The sequence below is a fragment of the Platichthys flesus genome, chromosome 12 (assembly GCF_949316205.1).
Source record: "Platichthys flesus chromosome 12, fPlaFle2.1, whole genome shotgun sequence".
Lineage (NCBI taxonomy): Eukaryota > Metazoa > Chordata > Actinopteri > Pleuronectiformes > Pleuronectidae > Platichthys > Platichthys flesus.
The window spans coordinates 10,812,122-10,835,136 of NC_084956.1; the positions used below are offsets into that span (position 1 = coordinate 10,812,122).

Sequence of the window (23,015 nt, forward strand, 5' to 3'; positions counted from 1 at the left end):
TCAGACTCGATGTGAGCGTCCGTCTGCCTCGACTGGCCGGGACGAGTCGAGAAAAAACTAGAAACACATAAACCTCTCTAACAAACTTTGGATGTGGCTCCTCAATCAGTACGAGCAGATTTCTTTCCATCAAACATCCTTTAATTTATCCTCTGAGTTTAACGATCTGTCAAACTACACGATGTTTGACTTGTGCAAAATGGACTCATATCTCATCTTGTATTAAAGTAGCCACTAGCCAGCGTGGATATCAGATCAGCTGGCTCTGAAATGAAAAGTCTTTGAGTTGAGAACCAATGAGAGACACAGATCAACGTTCTTGCAGCATCGGGCAACACAGACACCGAATATTCCAGCCTGCAGGGCTTCTTCTGAAACATGGAGGATGTGCGGCCGACGGTTCCAAACGCAGATTCATTGAAACAGATGACTCATGGAGTGTTTTCTTTTTTTAAATTTGCCTTTTGGTTTCCAGAACGTCGGATGGTATTTGAGGAGATGCTTATTTGCTTTGAGTTATTCCAATCTAACGTATTTTGGGTTTGAGAGTTCTCATTTCCTGTCACGTTGGAAGAGAACAGGATCTCTTTCAATATGCTCCTCTAACGGTATTTGTGTATTTATGGGTGAGATTCTCAACTTGTGGTTAAGTCAATAGGAGAAGGGGTGTTTGCTGTGGCACGATGCCCAGACCAGCCGGGGATCGCAAAACGCTGGCGTGCATGAATCTCTGTGTGAATCTTGTGCATCACCCCCTTGTACAGGTAGCATGTGGATGCAAAGAGTAGAAGCTGATGTCACTGGGAGACACATGCAAGCTGCACAATGTAAATAAATCTGCTCCGGAGCTCAGAACTCAGCAGCAGTAGATAATAAAGACTGTCTGCTCTCACATCCAAACCTCCCAGGAAACACTATCTGCTCGAACACTGTTCAGCTCTGATTTTATTGCCAAGAGGGCGGGGGGGGGGGGGGGGGCAAGTCAGCATTCCAGGACGGCCCAGTCTCACACAGCCAAACACACACACACACACAAGCTGAGACACACAAAGCCACAAACAAGGACAAGACTTTTCATGACAATAACCAAATGCAAAAACAAACAGATTTGCGCAATTGTGGGAAATGTCAGTGAACCCACCAGTGCAGTCACTTCCCAATATGTATTGCAAAACTTACACACCCACACACACACACACACAGACGTTAAGGGACACACACACACACACACACGTAGATGTTAAGGGACACAGACACATTCACACAGGTATCCATTACCATAGGTGCAGGTTTATTTGAACTGTGGACGACCAACTGTCCCAATGTATTCCCTCCGTGATAAATGGCGTAAGATCCAAACCGACACTGACTATAGTCCAAACACTAAGTTTAATGAGGTGCTGGAGCTGGTCAGATGAACCCGGCTCCACAGCCCAAGTGATGATTTTATTAACCTCACAAGTTGAAACCACATTAACCAAGAAACCCCCGGCAAAGTGCTTCATAACGCTACCTCAACACTCCAGTCTGAGGACATGAGAGCAAAAGAAACCGCAGGAATATTTTGGTGTTTTCTTTAGTTCATTTTTTTCCCTTTTCATTGCAGGGTCAGTATCACCATCTTCAGCATTTCACAGCGCAGGCTCCAAATAGAAACTGGCAGTTTTGGGAGAGAAGCGGAAACCGAGAATATTTTTGCTGAAATAAATATTTCATGAAGGCGGAGATGTGAAAAAGGCAATGTGTGTGTGTGTGTGTGTGTGTGTGTGTGTGTGTGTGTGTGTGTGTGTGTGTGTGTGTGTGTGTGTGTGTGTGTGTGTGTGTGTGTGTGTGTGTGTGTGTGTGTGTGTGTGTGTGTGTGTGTGTGTGTGTGTGTGTGTGTGTGTGTGGGGGGGGGGGGATTTATACTGCTATGGGTCATTATGATAATTTAAGGCTTTTTAAAGTTCTTATTTTCTGCTGAAGTGCAGATTCCCGCTCACTCGAAGACCAGGATGAGATGCAATTTGAAGGCATCTTCTTTCATTAGATCCTCAATATGAATAGGAATGCATGTGTTCGGCCATGAAGGAAGTTTGAAAGTAGCAAACCAGTCATTTTATTCAGCAGCTTTATATCTGCTGACAAACCCCAAAGATCAGCCATAAAAACCAGACCAGGTTTCCTCTATCAGTCAGCAGACAACCAGAGAAACATTTCTGTGTCCATCTTGAAACCAAATAAAAACATGTGGGACAAACCTTCATACACGTACTGGCTGACACTGAAACATGTGCTAGAACTTTACCACAGACCCCAGCTGCTCACTCCACTGACCTGCGTATAGAAGACTTCATTCTGATGTCGCTCTATTGGTTCAACACTTCACTGTGAACTATCAGCTTTCATCAGCTGATGACAGGATACCTTGAAAATGAAGGGTTACATTCATTTAACCTTCAGCCAAATCGAGATTACTGCCAGAAAAGCAAACATGCTAATGTAACCATGATAACGTTCTGAATGTTAGCACGCTACCGTGCCAGGCAAACAAACTGCTCACACATTAACACCCAGCTCAACAAGCATAGCAACATTTTGATATATATACAAGCCTGTGTGTGTGTCAATTTATTTATATGTGTGTATATATATATTAAACACATAAACACATAAGCGTGTGTGTCTGTGTTTGTATATACATATATATGTGTGTGTGTATATGTTGATATGCACATGCGCGCATACACATACATTTTTATATATATTTATATGTATGTTTGTATGGATAAATAAAATATGGATTTATGAGTGTGTGTGTTTGTGTGCATATATACACATCTACGTACACATCTTTACTGTATTTACTGTATGTAAAGATCCCAAATGGAAGGAAAACAACAGTCTTGGTATCATGTGTGATTTACAGTATGACACACGTTTACATGTCAGAGTCCTCGTAGCTGTGTGGATTGTCAGCCATGTGTTTTCTGTGGTGTGTCACAGACTCACGTTCCAGCTCGAACATTCAGTCTCATTGTCTTCATCTCCACGTCCAACTCATTGTGAACATATAAGAGACACTGATAATGAGTTACAGCCCCTTCTCTGAATAGTTCCCATAGGGGCTCAGGTTTTTCTACTGCACGTGTTTGGAAGTGTGGCTTAAAGCCTTGAGGAGAAAATACACTGAGGAATACACACACTCACACGCACAAACACACACTGATTCACGTGCACACAAAAACATGTGAATGTGAATACAACTGCTAACACCCCAAAGGAATCTGTGCCAGTGTGTGATTAGAGATGCATCTTTTGAAACAATCTGGAGCCAGCAGCGGGATCCTGGCAAATAATATTAGTTCTGCATAATTCTCATTTTGTTACAGCTCTTCCATCTTATTTCTGGATTCCGTTTCCATTCATGAGAGCTGGCTGCCGCTGTGTCTTTGTGAATACATTTCCGTGTGTTTGCATGCCTGTGTGTGAATCTGAGTGTCTCTACCAGAATCCAAGCATACCTCAGAGAATGTGTATTGTAGTGACAGAGAAAGTGACTAATTTCAGCACGTCATGAGTCATTGTGTTAAAAAATTGAAAATACGGGATTTTTTTTTTTCAGAAACTATTTTTCATCCAAGTCTGTTTTATCGAATCCAAAACATTTCCCTGTCCTTGGTGGTGTAAGGAGCAGAAGAAGCTTTAATCTGCCCCATTTTAGCCATACTTTTGAATTATAAGTCAACCTCCTCAGCAAAACGTTGTTCTTCTCATGATTCTGAAATATTTGCTATTCTGGAGAGTAAAGGGGGCAATACAGCATCTCCAAGTGGCATCTAATGAATATTTAATATGGTACATTAAACATATGCACTACAATATGAGTCATCACAGTGTGACCACTTGCTTTTAGAGCCCGTCTGCTTGTACAGAACAGTGTTGGCCACAGTAAACACACAGTATGACTCTTCAGCTTTCACTCAATATGAAAACAGGCTTACATTTTAATACCGTACAGCCTCTTTGCACGCTGGCTGTGAAAAGTAATTCATGCTTAACAATGAATTCAATATAATATTTCCCTGAGGACTCACTTTGTCTGCCGACTTAATAATGTTCAAATATATTAGATCTCCTGGATATCAGAGCAGGTCCTCTGTATTCTGACGATCTGTTATTGTGGCATTGATTAAGCACGTTTACCAAAGGGAGCTTAACCAGTATAGATTTATTATGCAGGATTTCTTATTTGTTGTTACTGATTTGATTATATGATCATTTACTTATTTCTCTCCCTTTGGTTTCAGCTAAAAGGTTTTTCTTTCCTGGCTCTAGGTCCGCATATAGATCAGTATAAATGGCAGATAATCATCTGGCACCTGATGCTTTGTCAGCTTTGCATGACTATAGCTATACTGTACTATAGTGTGATGTGTACACACCAGGCTCTAAAATGTGCTATTTTAATATATATATACATCCAACATTTTGCCTTGTGCAGCCGCTCATGGTTCACGTCCTCCTTGCGAGTGAAGAAATAATAGTCGTTGCTTGTCTGGGCCGGAGTGGATGCAGGAGGAAACGGAAACGAGGCACGTTGTGTGAATTATTGATGATCAATGAAACTTTAAAAAGCTTCAGACTTTAACAGTAAAAATCTCCCATTTGAAGTGAATGATTTGATCTCTGAGCTGTTTCAGTCAGAACATCAGCACCAATCGAAATAATGGCTTGACAGACGGCAGCAAGTATCAATGCCCTGAATTCAATTTGTATTATTTTAGTTTTCTGAATCATTATTATGATAATTAATATTTCATTTATCTACTTTATCATTTTTCTAATTTTTACTCTTCAGTTCTATGACGTGTGCTCGTATGTGTGTAGTATTAGTCCTGTCGTTGGTGTCCTCCTCATCCTAATGTTACATTGACCATTTTTTATACATTTTAAAATATTTGTTGTACTCAGAATTTATAATAAAAAGTGATGGGGGGGGGGGGGTCTCTCATTTGAAAGTCTGACCTTGAATTCGTCACTTTGCACTAAAGCTCGAGCACTTAGCATCCCCCCAACCCCCCAACCCCCCGCGCTCACGCCACTCTGGTGCGCGCATCGACACGCGCGCGCTCGACGAGGCCGGTCCTCCCCTCCTGCGCGTGTGTAGTCGCGTTGTCCCGCACGGCACGAGCACACGGCTGTTGGTCTTCGGCGCGGGACGGATCCTCCTCTGCAGCTTCTTGCACCGCAACATGGCGACAGAGGTAAGAGATGCTGCTTCCTTCATTTTAACGAGAAGAACGACCCTAGGTGAGGAAGGAGAAGTGCAGGATGGGAGACGCAGCCATGTGGAGTGAACCCCTTGCTCGCTGTGCCTCAGGTTCTGTGGGGGAATGTGGAGCCACATCCGGCGGCTGCACTTGTTATAAATGTGCAGCTGCAGAGTCATGCATTCTTTTTATTAATGAGCCTCAATTTCACTTGGTTTCCTCACTGTGATTCTAGAGGTCCAGCTCTGGAAACTAACACAGCAGTATCACTACAGGTTCCTAGAGTAGTTTCTCTGGCTTTTACTGTGTATTGTTATGTGTAAGAATAAAATGAAACATGTATATACACACGTAGAGATGCAGATTTAAGACATATCTGAAGTGGTCTCTTTATTTATTTCAGGAATCATAGTTTATAACAGCGGTGTTACCGTAACTACAATCATGTATAAACTGGTAAGGTGGAGTAAATCCAGTTGACTCAGAGCTGAGGGGACTGATGATGGTGGAGCAGTCAGCACCATGGACAGGGACACTCTCCCCTTCTCCCTCCATACTTTCAAATCAGCTTCACAAGCCTTTGCATCTTACATTAGCCACATACTGTATTGTAATTGTATTTTTGTAACGCTGTACCTCGGCACCATTGAAAACGAGGGTTCCTCCTCAATGTGTCTTCCGAGGTTTTGAATAAATGATGATACTGAAGCTGCTTTTGCAAACTCATCTCTCTGGCTTTGAAATTCTTTCATTCCTTTCATAAATGCTCTGTATTTACAGAGCTTTCCTCGTCTTGGTGACCACTCAAAGCACTTTGCAGTACAGTTTGTCCTCTCTTCATTCAAGAGTGTGGTCTTTCAGGTTAATTCATTTCATGCTCTCACACTCAAATATACCCTGCTTGTGCTCAGATTCTCTGCGCTCCAGCTTCAGCTCTTCTCCTCGCGCTCACGCTGCTCCACATTCATACGGTGCATTTATGTACTTTCCCTATCACACTTCGGGTCCAGCCATCAGGGGCGGTTCAGGGGGTTCAGCGTCTTGCGCAAGGCCACTTCAGCACACAGGAGGGGAGACGAGCCACCAAAACCCTGGCCAGTAAGCTTGTTAGGTGAGAGGTGGTGCAGAGGCAGGATGTTAGGTAAGAATTCTGCTCCGTAGATCAACCCAGCGTCGGCTCTTATCACCAAAAACTCTCCTGTGTCTTTGTCTGTGTCTCAGCACCCCCACTTGCTCACAAGGAATCCTGCTGAGGATATCCTGCTGTTTTCTTACATCGGCTCCTCTGGATGCTCTCACTCTCACATACAGCCCCTCCGGGGAATATCTGGACGATGTGAGGACTTCATCTTCCTCTCTCCCCTTTGTGTCCTTGGTCGCCATCACGCTGAAGACATGGCTGCTTTAGTTATCATAATAAGGATCTCAGTAGAGGAGACTGCTGTTAGTGTGTTGCAACTCTGAAGCAGCCTGCATGTGCCTCAGTTTATACAGTATGTGTGTGTGTGTGTGTGTGTGTGTGTTAATATGCAAATTGCACCTGGTAGCATTACTTTAAAGACTGAATGAGAGTTATTCATAATGCTGCTGCAGGTAAAGCTTCGGTGGACATTGCTGATCAGGATTCATCATCTTTTTGTTCCTGAGCTGGTTATAAATGGGCAGAGTGGCCGTGATTTCCTCTGATGGTCTGCCAGCAGCCGTGTCCAAGCCCTATTAGTTCCGCGCAGTCACATACACACGCATGTGCACAAACATAGCATGCACATGCACATACAAATACACATATGTGCAGCCAAGGCAGAGTGAATGTCCAGCGCCCATCCTTTATCCACGGCATATTTAATGTGAACAGGCTGCTGAGATGAGAAGCATACTTTATTTCCTCCCCATCGCCTCCCTCTTCCTCAATGAGTGTCTCTCTCCCTCCCTCATTTTATTAGAACTCATTCTCTGACATTTATCATGTGCCAAGTCAGCAAACGCTCCACGTTAAGTGACTGAGTAACAATCAGCTCATGGTGCAGACTGTTTGTGCTGCATGGACGCTCTTTGGATCCGTTAACTCTCTCTCTGGCAGATCCTCCTCCTCAGTCCGTCGACCAGTCCTCGCTCGAGTCTGTTGAGGAATCGAAGCGGCAGTAAACACCTCAGAATGTGAGGTCATTGAGGCATTAGTGTGTAGTCTTTTACTTTTGGTTTGAATTGTTATAGAGGAGTTTGGTTCTTTTATCTGCCCAGCCCCAGCTATTTGGTCATTCTGTGCAGCGGATTTCAAAAGACTATATTTCTGCACCACAGAAATTTCCCCAGGAAACTTCATCATGATAATCTTTAGGGTTTGTAGATTAATCTTTATTCTGCCTGGCTAAGTTGTAACCAAATTACCCTGTGGATTTACACCTGAGCATCATAAAAGTTAGAATTAGTTTATGTGTTTAATGTCAAGACCATTTCGTTCCAAATTTTATTTTAAGTATTTATATAAGGCTCTTAACTGGTAATATGTCTTTCTCATGTAACTTATTTAACTTACTTTAGATAACATTTAAACTAAAACTTTTTTATTTTGCGTAAATTTCCCTCTGGATCAATAAAATATATTTCTTCCTTGTGTGGGTGGAGGGAGGATTCAGACAGGATGCCGAGACTCTTTATAGAGTCCTGACTGATCAGTGTGACACTTTAATATTGCTGTCTGCCCATGTGCTATATTAAGACTCGGGAATAGACTTCATTTGAACCCCGATCTCACACGCAGGAAAGTAAACAGCAGCACTCTGCCAACAGCAAACATTTATCTTCCAGTCTTTAATGGAGACAGGCCAGAGCTTTACTCTCTGCTATCAAAGCAGGACTTGGGCAGTTGTAAGTAACGTGTAAGAGGGTTACAGGATTCCTGGTCGGTCAGGATGAGGTTGGGAGAGGGAGGTTGCTGTCATCAAGATATTATGGGTATCTGTATGTGGCTGTTGAGAACTTGAGAATCGTCTTATCGGCTTCACACTTGGCATGTGTATCCTTAGGGCCAAAAGAAGTGCATTGTCGGATTTGGTGCGATTTGGACACGTGAAACCTGAATAGACTTTAGTGCTCTATAGCAGTGGCGGCGGGGACTCAACATGTGTGACGTAATCGATCAGAACAACAGGTTCTAGGTTCTGAGTACTTTACAAATCTTTGAATAAACAGTTGATCACCTCTTTGTGCAGCTGCTGGTCTTTACTCCCTACGGCTCAATTACTGCAAATCACTTTTACAGTTTCAGAAAGAGAAGCTGCATCTAGCAGCATCTATACAGGCCAAGCAGAGAGCTCCTTCATAACAGGCAGGTTTAGAACAGGCACTGCACTGTGATTACAACTGCACAGTTGTAATCACTTGATTGTGAAAAGCACCACAAGGCAATTCTCTTCTCCCACTAGAAGTTCATTAGCAAGGGACAAATGAGGCTTTAGCTTTAAACTAGACCTGCTCAATGTGTGAATGTAATGTCCCTGCACTAGTTTGTTCTTGTAATCACATCAGTATCGGATTGCACTGTGATGTAACTGCTACTATGACCCACGTCTAGAGTTTGCTATCTGGAAAGTTTATTCTAAAATAGCTCATACATGCACACAAACCAAAACAATGGAGGCTAAATAAAAACAAATAGGTTTGTAGGACCTGGGTCAAGAAGCAAATCTCGGTGGGGCTGCAAAAGTTCATCTCATATTTTCAGTTTATCTTGTAATCCGACACTCCTCAAAAAGATGTTGTACACTCTCAAACCGATTGCAACCAAGATTGCATTGGAAGTATCTCACAGATTGGAGCATGCAGACTTACAGTCTTTGCTGCAAGGTTTTAAGACTCCCTATCAAACAGAGGTTAACAGAGGAAAACGTGTGGCCTCTCGTTTGGCCAATCAGTTACATTTTTGAGATACTAGAACAAAGTGCCACAGTGTTCTAGGTTTGACCCTTTAACCATGCCATCCCCAATAGACCAAATGCTTTTAAAGCCTCCAAGTTGATTAAAATCAGGGGGGCGGTGGGAGAGATATTAAATAAATGGACTCTGTGATTCATGGGTGACCTCGCAGAGACATGACCCCCGCCTGCTGTGCTCAGCTGTGAGCTACATGCAGCACAGACATATAAGGCAGAGACGAGAGGGTCAACAAGAGGCTGAAACACACCACGGCGTCGCATTATGTCGTGTTGGATAATGTTTGTGTTTTTTATGTGGTTCTGCATGTAGCAGCAGACTCACCAGCAGGTGGCTGGTATGTCGCCGTACGTACAAAGCTATCAAACTATCACACCTGACGCCACAGTTCACATCCATGATTCTGTCTGTGGTTTCATTTCAGCAGCAAAAGCACTTGATGAAACATGAATTTTGGTTGATCTATTTGTATATTGAACACACCACACTCTTAACTTAATCTTAACCTCATTTCGTTTGTCTTTCTCAATTTTCTTCAAATTTCTGCTCTTTCTTCATGATTGTTTCTTTCCTTTCCTGTTTTTCTTTTATAATTGCCTAATTTGTTTCCATCCCTCTTTCCATCCTACTTTTCTTTTTCCTTTTTCCTTTCCTTTATATCTATCTATTTATTCCCTTGTATTATTATCCTCTTTTTTCCATTTACCTTTTCCCCCTAAAGCTTTTAATCTGTCATCCTGCCTTTCCTCTTTCCTTCTTTTTCATTTGGCAGCAGAACTAAAATCTTACTTAGGATAAAACTACACACCTTTTACTGGTAACATCAGTATAAATTCTGTGCTTTGTACCGACACGCACACATTCTCACAAACAAAGGACCAGTTTAATCTTAATGAACCCTCCTGATTCCATCTTGAATACACGATGCACGATCGTGTGCAGATAATCACTTATTTTAATTGAGTAACTTGTTTGGTCGCAATGGCCTGCAGGTATCACAGGGAGGGGGACGGTGGCAGAGACAGAGGACGTTACAAAAAAAGACAGGATATTAAAAGCTCTGGCAGACAGAAAGATCTAGCGGCTCGGAGATGGTTGTGGCTGTTAGCGGATGAAAATAGCAGCTCGGATGCTATTCTTAGTTGTGAGTGATATACCCTATATAGACATGAAAGGCTGGCACTGTGCTGCGTCCGTGTGGGAAGGAACTGGGCTCATATACATGCAGGTAAAAACACAGACATGAGTTCCTTTGAAAACACTGAAGCCAGAAGAGATGTGGATGTAAAAATCCACTGAATGAAATGTTTGTTCATTTTGATTCAAGTTTTAATTTAGGTTTTATAAATTTCTCATGTTTGTCTTTTATTTGTATGTATAGTTAATCATAATAACATGTATGAATAAACTGTAAAGATGAATAAATAATTGTCAATTACTTTCAATAATAATATATATTAACAGGCAGATATATTGCTGAGGTAAATACCTCCCTAATATCGGTATTGCATCGGCAGCCTCCACTGGGTTCCCCCCGATTTCTGTTTCTCCTTTTATTTTCTCACCCCTTTTGTTCATCCCTCTCCCCCTCCCTCTCTCCATCCCTCGCTCCCTCCCTCCCTCCATTTATCTCCTACTGTATCTGTAATTACCAGCCACTTGAGGGCAGTCATTTAGATCAGCAGGGGAGAGGTTTACACTGACCCACTTCCTCGCTGTTGTGGGCTTCTCAGGGGAATTGTCTGTTTGGGTTCAAAACACACCGCTCAGCACCAAAGCCCTGTAAAGTGGAGTCTCTCACTGCTCATTATTACAGCCAATTGGGCCGACTGATACAAGAGGAGGCCATGAGAGTGCAAACTAATAATGTTGATTCAGTAACACAGGACCTTTTTCTCACTGTGGGGCCAGTGATGAACTAGTAGGAAGAAAACACATTAAAAACTCAGTTTTATAAAACAGCTGTGCAGACTTTGTTGATGTGATTGAGAGTTTGATTTAAAGTCAGACTAGCGATCGGGGGATGGAGCCTTAATATTGATGTCCCACCAGTCTCAGCTGTCAATCATGATGTATCAGCCCATCTTTATATCATCCAAAAAGGTTTCGGAAAAACTAACACGTATATACATCTATGTGACATTGAGTAGGCAGGGTTTAGGACCGCTACTGCAGGCAGCCACCAGGAGGCGACACTTTGGCTTCACTTCTAGGAACCTGTTGCGTCGTCCATCTTCACATATAATCATCTGTTTACACACGCACACGCACAAATTTTAACGTGTATTTTTTCCTGGTTTCAGTTCCATAACCTGCAGGAGCTGCGGCACAGTGCATCACTGGTAACGAAGGTGTTTGTACAGAGAGATTACAGCCAAGGAACCGTCTGCCGCTTCCAGACCAAGTTCCCCTCAGAGCTCGACAACAGGGTGAGCACGAATACAAACACACGCACACACACACACGCACACACACACATGTAATATTCCAACTCGCCTGAAACAACAGCGACATACAACAAGAGCGATGGCTCAATAAAGCTTAATCAGATAAGCACTATAAGGCGTCCTGGATGAAAAGCTGGTGAATGATGAATATAGATTGAACCCTATGTTATTTAACTATTGCTGTAATGATATAACGATAATATAGATATTGTTTTATTGGCCAGCCTTATTCCTTATTAATATACGGCTATTCTTAAAGCACAGAGAGTAATAAATCATAGTATCATGTGGATTCTAACGGCAGGGTATTAGTGAAACCTCTATAATATTCATATTATGGCACAAGTGTAGCAATCTTACTTTTTTTTTATTTTTAGATGGATATCTGAAAGCCAAACATAATTCAATATGTAAAAGTATGTTCATATTTCCTTTCATCCTGTCCACGGTTGGATCCAGATTTTGTAGCATGATCCCTAAAGTCCTGGAGCAGACAAGAGCAGAATAAAAGTAACAACTCCTCTGTGTTGCATGTGCTTCTAAGAAAGGTAAAGAAAAACACTTTTAATTACTGAGAGTTGTTGATTTGCTCTTCTCGCATGTCTGTATTGACATATTGTGAATTTAGCAATTAGTCTCTGAAGCAGACACAGCGGGAGTCAGTGCTTAGGAATCCTTAGAAAACTTCATCTGTCACTTCACTTGAAAAGTTCTCTGTCAGACGCTCGAGCCACACGTCTGCTGTCACACGTCGGGCTAATGTGTCACATCAGCCTCGAGTTCTGGAGGCGAGCTGTGTTTCTAAGTTGTGTTAGGCGACGTCAGGCCATTTATTTTGAGCAGAATGCAGCTGCTTTGTTTGGCAGGCCGTTGTAAAGTAGAACAGCTTGCTCCGACACATTTCACTCTCCCAGTCCTTATGGTGTGAGCACGCCTTCATATCTCCACTCGGGTTGTCTATTTGTGTTTGGAAGTAGATTGAGCGAACCTTGCTGGAGGAGACGGTGAAGACCCTGAACTCTTATTATGTCGAGGCCGAGAAAATTGGAGGTCAGTCGTACCTGGAAGGATGTCTGGCCTGCGCCACAGCGTACATCGTCTTCCTCTGCATGGAGACGCGCTACGATAAGGTAATGAACCTGCAGACGCCGAAACGCTGCTACCAGAAATGGTCCGACAGCTTTTATGTGGAACAAGATCTGTGCAACGATGGCTGCACGTTGAGAAATGTACTGATAAACACCTGTGATTTTCCTCCTCAAAAGATCTGCCTGCTGGCTCCAGCTCCACATTTAGTGTGCATCTTGTCTCAGAGGAAGCCAATAGATGTATTTTAAAGAAACTGAATTATTCCTTTAATACTCCACACGTTTTTGAAGTGTGTTCTGTATGTTGCTAAAAAATATTTGTATAGAAAATTAGATCCTTATTCCAGAAGCCACAGTCTCAGTTTCCCAGCGGCGGTTTGGTCTATTGTGGTTCGAACCAGAGCAAACCTGATAACGTCTATAGTCCCTGCAGACTTGTGCTGAAAAGAAATAATAGATATCCAGTCATCCATTTTAAACCTCTGCACCGGTGACATGTGACCGGAGCCGGTGTCCCTTCGCCCGTCAAGAATATTGTGACCTCACAAAACAAGTTTCTGGTCTGTTGACGAAACATCTCAGGATCACATTTGGTATAAAATGTTCACTTGGACTGAGAGATGAACTGATTTGAGTTTGAAGGTCAAAGGTCACCTTTATTTATTTTCAATTCATCATTTTACCAACAGTTGGGGGTAATAGTCTCATTATGTTTCAAGTTCCCTTGGATTCACAGACTAACTGATTCGATTTTGGTCATCAATGGTCAAGGTCACTGTGACCTTACGTCTTTGGTCTTGTGAATTCTACTATCACCACATCTCCAGTCGGTCACGCAGCTAACAGGGAGAAACAACCATTCACAGCCACAGACATATTCACTACTCCCTTATTAAAGTGTTCCTGTGTGACTTTGGTCCGTGGGAGGAAACCGGAGCAAAAAAACAATGTTGACTCCACTTTCTGCCCCCATCAGATTATACCGGATACACAGGCCGCCAAATTTGGCATATGAAGACTGAGACTGTGCAGTATTTGATGTGTACTTTAACTTTTTGATTCATGTCCAATACACTAGCATGGCGGATGCAGGATTTTATGAGCCGTACTGCAGCCAGCCACCAGACACTTTGGCTTCACGTTTGGGGATCTCCCATGTCGTCCATCTTTATTTACAGTCTGTGGTCTGAACCCAGACCGGAGCCTCTGTGTGCAGTAGAATTCTTTCTGCTGGAATAATTGTCTCACTCAGACATTATTCAGGAACAGCTGGTTATAATAAACTCCAGTGCCCAGCTGAAAGACTTATTTACTGCCATATTTGTCCATTTGTATGAAAACTTCCTCTCACAAGCAAACAAAAGTCTTTAATTGTGTGTTCGAATACACTCTGGCTCTCTCAGGGTCGGAACACATTATACACACCCGCTCACACAGGAGATATGATCTGATTCTCTCTTGCACAACGTTCCCCTCAGCTGTCCGTCCACTGCGTCTTAGAACTCGCTCTGAAGGCCACACCTGTGTGCCTGTGGGTTCGCATGGCACGCCAACTGTAACAGGACATCTACCTTCACACAACCACAACGTCCGTCTAGAGGAAACCGCCATTGAGGCCGTGTTGCTGCTTGTTACTGGCTGGAGCAAAAAATACTGGTATACACGACCCAGTCTCACACACTCACACACACACACACACACAGTGAGTTTGATTAATCCTCTTGTACCTGTCCGTGTTTTAGAGGAAACTAGAGTGGCGTGACGTCCCAGCATGCCTCTCTTCTCTGATCTTTGTCGCCCACAACATTCATCTCCCCGGTCTTGTTGCATTTTTGTAAACATTTCTTGGTATCAAAGCTGCACAGAGGAGCTGGGAGCTGGACCAAGAAGTACAAAAGGACTCAGTGCTGTGCTGAAGCCATGCAGAAATGACCTGGTCCGAGGCCGCTTTCATCTCGCTGTCAGCTGTGTGCCGCTCCATTGACACGCCCAGATGCTATCAGCTCTTACGGGAGATTTGTTTATTTACTTGTTTAACTTTATAATCTTGGCTGAGGGACGCTATGACTGACGATGATCAAATATACCCACCCAGGTTGAGGCTGTGTGGGTGCATGCTCCTGTATGTGTGTGTGTGTGTGTGTGTGTGTGTGTGTGTGTGTGTGTGTGCTGATAAAGCGGCCACTCACCAGTGAGTGTGGATCATTGTGCAGATTCATTCGAGCACCACAAGCCCTTGATGCTCACATCTCACCCTATCAAAGGACACTGATTGCTCCCAGCATGTCAGAACAGATACACGTGCGCACTAGCGTTCGTTAAAGCTTCCCTCGCTCCCAGTTTGTATCCTCCATCGCCTTTTTCCTCTTCCACTATTATTCACAAAAGAATGTGGCTACTCTGGACACACACATTGCAGTAGGTCACATGGGCAACCTTCATTCCCGCGGAGGTGTAAACGCTCATGTCATACATGTGTAATAGACTGTGACACCTTCGCTTCTCAGGCGATACACGGGCCCGCTCACAAAGCTTCTCCCAGAGGGGCAGTCACACAAACATGTGGGTACAACAGAGGCTGCGGCTGGGATACGTGACTGTCATATTGTTACGCTGGAGAGGATTGAGTCGCCCTGAGAGCTCGCCAGCAGTGAAAAGATCGTCCCTCTCCCTGCACCCCAGTAAACCTATTAGTCAGGGCTCCGCTTTATGTGTCTCTGCTGCTGCCCTGTGATGTGAGTCTTTAGCAAAATACACAGTTTATTTTGTGTGTTAACAATCTCTGGTTACGTTGTGATTGTTCCAAGCCGAATATTGATTGCTTTCTGCTTAGGTGGTCTTGAAATAGGCTCCACGATTTGCACAAACACACCACAGAAAATTCCTTGTGGGTGTAAACCTGCTTGGCAATAAAAACCTGATTCTGATCCAATCACCAAGTGGACAGCTCTAAGTAGGTCAGGTGCACCTGAACCGGCTCTCTGCATCTCCAGCCCCCCCCCCCCCCCAAAAAAAAAGAGATGGTGAGCTACGATAAAATATGATTTTAAAAGTTTGGAATAGTGAGGAAAAAACAAAGGAATTCAATGTGGAGCAGTCATTGTTGATATTGTGGCAGACAGCAGAACATATATCAATGTATGAGAAACACTCCATCCATCGATTTGGGTGAGAGGTTACAACCTGGACAGATCGCCTCCGTATCACAGGGTGAACATAAAGAGTCAGACAACCATTCACATTCACATTTAAACCTGTGGTCAATGTCTCGAATGAACCTTAGTAGCTGTCAAAACAATAAACGGAGAAAGAGTGAAAACGTTATATGAAAGTGTAACGGGTCAGAGGTCGTCAGTTGAGTGGGCCGGTCCTTTAATGTGGCCCATGATGCATTCGTGTTCACTCAATGTGTCTTGTTCCCGTCTGCACTGAGCTCAGACACTTGTTAGTGCCAGGTCTGGATGGAGCTTTAGATCTGACTGATGGAAAGTGACTGAAAGCAGCACAGTGGAGCAAACCGCCGCCTGCTCATTGCGACTTCCACGTTCTCACACTGAAGAATTTAAATGTTGTTTTCTCCCCAATTCTCTTCTTCGTCTACTTCTTCCACCGGGAGATGAAGAAAGAAACGTTCTTCTGTGTTTTACTCTCCACTGGCACCAACGCTCACTTATATTAGCAGCTGTGCCTGCAGCTGTAGCAGGCCTTTGACATCCCAGAGGAGCTGTGCTCCGTGCGTTGCCCAGTCTCCATTGTTCTAATCTCTCAAGGCTGAGAGTGCTGCTGTGACCTTAAGTTAACTTACAAAGAGGATGTGAATCTGTCATGTTCAATAAATCAGCAGAGGAATACTCATAAAAAGAGTTACAGCTCAATACAGCACAGAGGAGGACTGTAGCTCCTTACTACTCTGATCCTATTTTTACAGTTTTACCTCTGAATTTACTGAAACAAGTTTATTAATAAAACGGCAACAGAAAGTCTGAAAAACAAGGTCTGTCAGTCCCAAGGTTAGCTTTCATCATTCAGATGCAGTGTTTCTCCTACAACCACGTACGACTCTATTAATAACTCAGCAATGAACTTGGGGAATAGAAACACTTGTTTAAGATACAAAAATAGGATGAGCTGTAATAAATCAGAGTTTAATAAACAGTACGATATACAGTCGTCCAGTACACATTTCTTTCAGGATACTATAATGCCACTCTGTAGATTGTCACTCCTAAATATAATTTGTTTTCATCTAGATCCATGAATTATTCATTTGGAAATCAGTAATGGAACCCTGATCTGCACCAGAATTGAATGGCTTTCTTCCCTGACCCATCCCACATCCAGTGGTTTTTGCGTGTTTTTCCTGTGATTGACTTGGCCAACTTAAGAGTAGGGCTCACACCTCCTCCTCACAGCATTGTGTTAACAGTATATAGATATGAAGGGATTCATGTGTTATCACTGAATTACAGAATTTTTCACCTGCACACTAAATTAATGAATGCAAAAACAAACGGGAAATCCTAAGGGCAGCTGTCAGGCTTATTCGAAGCATGTGAATTACCGTATCCACATGATTATTAAATAAGAAATTAAATAAAATTATTCTTACATGCATTTGAAGTGCATGCTTTGTGTGGGCTGCTCTTTATCACAGAGAATGACCTCAGATAATTGGGACAGCACTAAATGATCTGCTCTGTGCCGTGGGATATGGCATCTCCTGCTGACTCTTGCTATGAGTGATGACAGCTTTCCCAGTGTACATGAGGCCCAGTGAGCCATGCTGGAGCTGACTGACATGGTTAGGCAGAGTTTAGGAGAGGCATGGCACATCAGCATTGTTAGTGCCCACAGAGGCGTAGCTCAGGCTGAATAAGCTGCTCTAATGATGCCACTTTTGCTAATAGCTGCCCATTGAGCATGACTCTCCATCAGTCAGCGGCCATTTGGTTGCTCTCAGCTGCGGCCTGGGACTCACGGTGCTTAGGTTCTCTTAAACTCCTCGAGTCTCCAAGGTAAACTCTGTGTGCAGCTGTTATGCGTAGGAGAATGTATACCGGCACGCTTTTTTCGAATGTGTGTGCGCCGGCTCGGCTGGTCTGAACTTGGTGATCCGCTTCACTCCACTGCAGCTATGTGATCTTTTCAGTCGATGCAATACTGCTAAACTGAGAAATAGGTCCGATGCCAGTGCAATCTAAATAAACTGTCCCCCTCACGTTCTCGAGCGTTTCCAAATTGCCCCGACAGTCAACCAAGGCATGACATTTAGCCGGAGAGAGCCATCTCTGGAATTAGGAACTAAAGCCTCCAAGTGGAAAAAACTTCAAAAAGAGGAAAATCTCGTGCTCGTCAATTTCACTAATTCAATTCATACAGCCTCGCTTGACATGAGTGGGTTGGAACTATGCATAAAAATAACTGCCGTACTGAGAGCATAATGGAATTACTTTGAGTTTAGATTATAATGTTCAGGAAAAATAAAGACGGGCAATGACTTGAGAGAGTTAGTGTCATATGCCGTATGCTAACTATGCTCAGACGGGCCGCCAACTCATTTCTTCCATCTTTCATTTTTTCCACCCAAGACACCACAGGAGGAGGCTGACATTGCTGCAGCCTCTGTCCATGTTTACATACATGGTTATTACATGTACCACTGAGTGCACGTTAAGTGATAATATGCACGTAATGGATTCTCAGTTGGAACGTCTGTTCGGATTATTTTCTGCTCGTGTTTTAGATTTTCCTCCTCTTTCCTATGGTCATAATCAAATCTGGATTTTGTCTAAACATTCCTTATGTGACCCCTCTCTGTTTTTCCTGTTTTTATTCCAGGTGCTGAAGAAGATATCGGGCTACATCCAGGAGCAGAATGAGAAGATCTACGCTCCTCGAGGTCTGCTGCTCACCGACCCCATAGAGAGAGGAATGAGGGTTGTATCCTTCACTTAAACTGCTGCTGCTCGCTCACTGTAGGAATCGGAGGATTAAGGCGACAGACATAAATACGACTGATAGGAGGTGGCAGTGGTTTAGTGGTCGGAGAAATTTGACTTTATGAATGGAAGTCACCAGTTAGAACGACTGGAACTGCCAGAAACATCTGGATCGGATAAATGAATAAGAAACACCCTCTGCTCCTCATTAATTACCATCAAGGTGCCCTTGAACAAGGCACTTAGAGACCAGCTGCAGCAGAGGGGCTGCTCGGTGGCCAAGTGTCTTTCCCAGGACGCAATGTGGAGCACTGCCTGAGCTGCTGGTCGTCAGGAAACGTCCGCTAAAATGTTTGTTTGGGATGTTTGAATTTCCTTAGATGCTGAATTTAGAACCTTTTTGTTAACGTGTTCGGTTAATAAGGACGTTAGGTGAAGAGCCCCCCCCCCCCCCTCTACATTTAGAGAAAAGGCAGAGCGAGAGAGAGAGAGTGAGAGAGAGAGAGAGCGAGAGAGAGAGAGCGAGAGAGAGAGAGAGAGAGAGAGAGAGAGAGACCGACCAATGGACCATCACACAGGTCTGGCCCAGACTGAGTCATAAAGAGGCTCCAAGTCACAGGGCCAAACATGTTAAAAACACTTATTGGCCAGTGTACTCCTATACTGTATGGTCTCTGTTTGTAAGGGTTACTCCGAGTCCTGTGTTTCCCAAAGGGCAGTGAAACATTCAACGTTGTAATATTTATATTACAAAGAACCAATTGTAGAAGATGAAGTCTTTTTTTAAACTGGTCTTGTTGTTGTCATGGGCGAATGGTTCATCCTGGGACCAATGAATTTTGGTCTTTGAGACAGCACGTTCAGTCCGAGCAGCATTGAGACAAATATCAAGCTTGTCATTCGCTCTACCAGCATCTTTGATGTTAACGAAGCCTTAAACCAGATGCAACTGTTTTTGTAGATGAGATGAGAGACAAACGCACACAAACAGACACACACTGCATCCTTCTCGTAGCGTATCCAGCAGAAACAATGTCGATTTAGAAATTCTTGTATTTTCCACCAGCTTCACACATTAGAGCTGAGAATGGAAGCGACAGGATTATACTGTCCAATCAGGATCCTCCAGCACTTACACAATGCCATGTGCCATGATGAACCTTGACAGTGACTTGTGTCCTCAGCTGGAGATCAGCCTCTTTGAAGACCGGGGCTCGGGCAGCTCCAGTCCCAGCAGCAGCATGTCGTCAGCCGCCAGCAGCGCCCGGTGACTGGAGGGCCAGCGCCAGGCTTACGGGTACCACCACAGGGGCAGCGGGACACTCACCAACATCCGCATGCTGAAACATGAGAGCACCAGGTTCTAAGAGAAGTGGAGAGAACCAAGGCAAGGAGGTGATCCACGGGCATTCACACTCTCCCTGCTGGAGGACGACGCACCAGCACCAGATCAGGGGCTGGCTCCCACAAACACACTAGACATGCAACAGGATCAACACAAGCACAACACAGCCCACACATAGGCAGCAGACACATGTACAAGCCAACATCCGGAGTGTCTGCGAGGGAATAGATTTCACTTTTCCGACCTAAAATAATCCTTTTTTTTTTTTTTTTTTTCACATTTTTCCATTCACCTTTTCTCTCATTCCTTCACGTCTGTTTCCATGAGTCACACCATCTCTGTGGTGAAGCTGATTCCGCCGGCTTAAACCTGATTAGACTGGGCGTCAATGCTTGATTGGTTTCAGGGTGGGGGGGGGGGGGGGGGGGGGGGGGGCACTGTCACTGCGACATATCTGCTGACGCTTTGGATGTGTAGTGTCGGGTCTGTGCTGCAGCTCTGAACTCTGGAAGGAGGGAAAGTACCGGCCCCCGGGGGAGGACCAATGTTCTCTCCTCTCACTGAATGATTGCATTCATGTAAGGTGGTTTGGGTCAAGCTGCTTTGAATGCTGGCAAATTGGGCCTTCTGTGGGACGAGGCGGGTCGACGCTCCGCTCTCATGCTCTTGGCTTCGGTATCAAACAGCTAACAGAGAGCAACTTGGATTATTTATCCTCCTCATCCACAGCAGTGGATACGGGTGATCCACATCACAGCTGCAGGTCACACACTCACTTGCACGCACACATGCATACAAATGCACATAACCCTCAAGTGCTCATACAGACACACGCTAGGGAGGGAACATGCACGCACCTATACAATCCAGGGGCAAGTGGCCATGCATTATTACACACACATACGCACACACACACACGCACGCACACACACACATACACACACACACACACACACACACACACACACACACACACACACACACACACACACACACACAGATTCTGGCAGAGATAGAGTCAACCTACACAGACAGTGCTCTATATGGTCCAAGCTCATTAAAAACACGAGTAGATCTAGACCCTGTTGAGTGTGTACTGGTTTCCCTGGTAGTGCGCATGTAATGTACATGTATCTGATGTGCACGTGTCTGTGTCACCAGTCCCAGCTTTACCTCTCGCTGATAATTAAGGAGCCAGGGGAAGCGGGGAGCATGGATCAGTGCAGTAAATAACAAACCCACGTTCTGAGAACACTGACACTGTGGGGGTTGTTATCTCCGCAGCTCTATGGTTAATGACAGGGGTACATTTATAGGGTTGTGTAGGAAAATCCGCCCACACACAGTTTGGCACCTTAACGCTTATTATTCTGTACGGCTCACATGCAGGTACATTTTTTTCAAATGTGCAAAATGAATGATGTGCACACACCAATTTGAGGATTAATGAGAGATACAAATTTCACATTTAAAGTTTCCCCGTTTATTAGTGCTTCCTGTCATTTAACACTTCTTTATTATCAGAAATACAGGGATCTGCTTGTGTCATTTTGTTGGTGAGACACAGTTGTAGCTCCCTCTAGGGTCGAAATGAGGAAGTTCTGGATTGAGGGTCGTATGATTCAATTAATTTGTTACTCCTTAATGCAACTAATATTCATCCCAAACTACTTACTCCCTCTGCTGCACTGCTCTGTGCTTTTTTTTAAACATTATCCTCAGTCCACACACACACACAAGGTGCTGCAGCCCCTGAGGAGCAGAAACTCAGCGTCTCCTGGTAGGAACTGGTGCCTCCTGTCTGTGAGTCTGTGAGCGGAGGCTGATGAGACAAAAGATTAACATAATCGAGGAAAATATGCTGAAGCCAGACGACAGCACACCCACACAGTGTCTAATGAAAAGAACTTTCACAGTTTCCCTATAACCCCGGCGTCTGCACATTTTTCTCTCTTTGTTCATCCTTCGTTGACCTCTTTCAGTTTTCTCTCATCTCACGTCATATCATGAATCTTAATAAAGTATGGTAGAGTGACACTTTCCTTAACCACATATATAAAGACGAGCGAAACCCTCAGCAGAGCCTCGGCTTTACAACCGACCCGTGCTTTCACCGGAGAAGTGACACCTTGAAGTTAAACTATTCACTGGGAGGTCATTGAGGGAACAGAACGTTTTTGACTTCAATCCAGTGTGATAGTTTAATTTCATACCTATATTGCCACTTGCTTGATGAGATGAACTGACACTGACATTTTCCCACAGCAGCCGAGTTCTGGTTGTGCCTGTGTTCAGCCTCCTGTGCTTCACGATGCCTTCATGTTTCATCCCAGTGGAATGGATACCCAACCTGGGGCTGATGGACTGATTCATTTAATATGGACTCGACACTGCCAATAAGCCACTAGAGGAGCTCATTGGACATTGTACAAAGAAAAACAAGAAACAAAGAGTGTATATGAACTGTACAGTAGAGGAGCTGTACCGTACAAGCTTGTCAATATTTATCCAGTGTAAAGAAGTGGATGGAAATGCCATTAAGCTGTTTACTTCAAAAGCGATTCCATTGGCCGGCGTTAGTTCCTGTTTTTGTTTGGGCATTAAATCACAGAGCAGCTATGAAAGCAGATCATCTGTTCAGCCATGAGCTGCTGTGTGGTTTCCACTGCACATGAAGATGATGTTTTTTATTTTGTTTAAAGTGTTGCTAATGTAGCTCATGATATTGTTATTCATAATACTGAAATCTCTAATGGTGATGATGATGATGATGATCCTCAGGTGAAGGCCTGTGTATATAAGGTGTCATATTCAAAGGTTGAAGCGTTCAAAGGATAGGTTCCCAATACTGGTCCAACATGGTCCGCTCCTCTCCAGACTGAAATGTGTCTTGGTGCCCAGAGAATGAACCCCCCCTGACTTAAAGGTATCCCCTGACTTTAAGTCTTGTGCCACCTGCAGGTCAGTTTTGTTACATACCCAACAAATTATCTTTACCTGTTGGATTAGCA

At 43.9% G+C, this 23,015-nt stretch overlaps 1 protein-coding gene across 1 annotated transcript; it reads left to right on the forward strand.

The window, feature by feature from the left end:
* The first annotated feature begins 5,175 nt into the window (after positions 1-5,175).
* On the forward strand, positions 5,176-20,359 carry golga7bb (golgin A7 family, member Bb). Its single transcript, XM_062400450.1, has 5 exons — positions 5,176-5,246; positions 11,489-11,614; positions 12,610-12,762; positions 18,559-18,660; positions 19,844-20,359. Exons 1-5 carry the CDS (start codon positions 5,235-5,237, stop codon positions 19,928-19,930), a joined length of 480 nt encoding a protein of 159 aa, XP_062256434.1. The 5' UTR covers positions 5,176-5,234; the 3' UTR covers positions 19,931-20,359.
* The last annotated feature ends 2,656 nt before the right edge of the window (positions 20,360-23,015 follow it).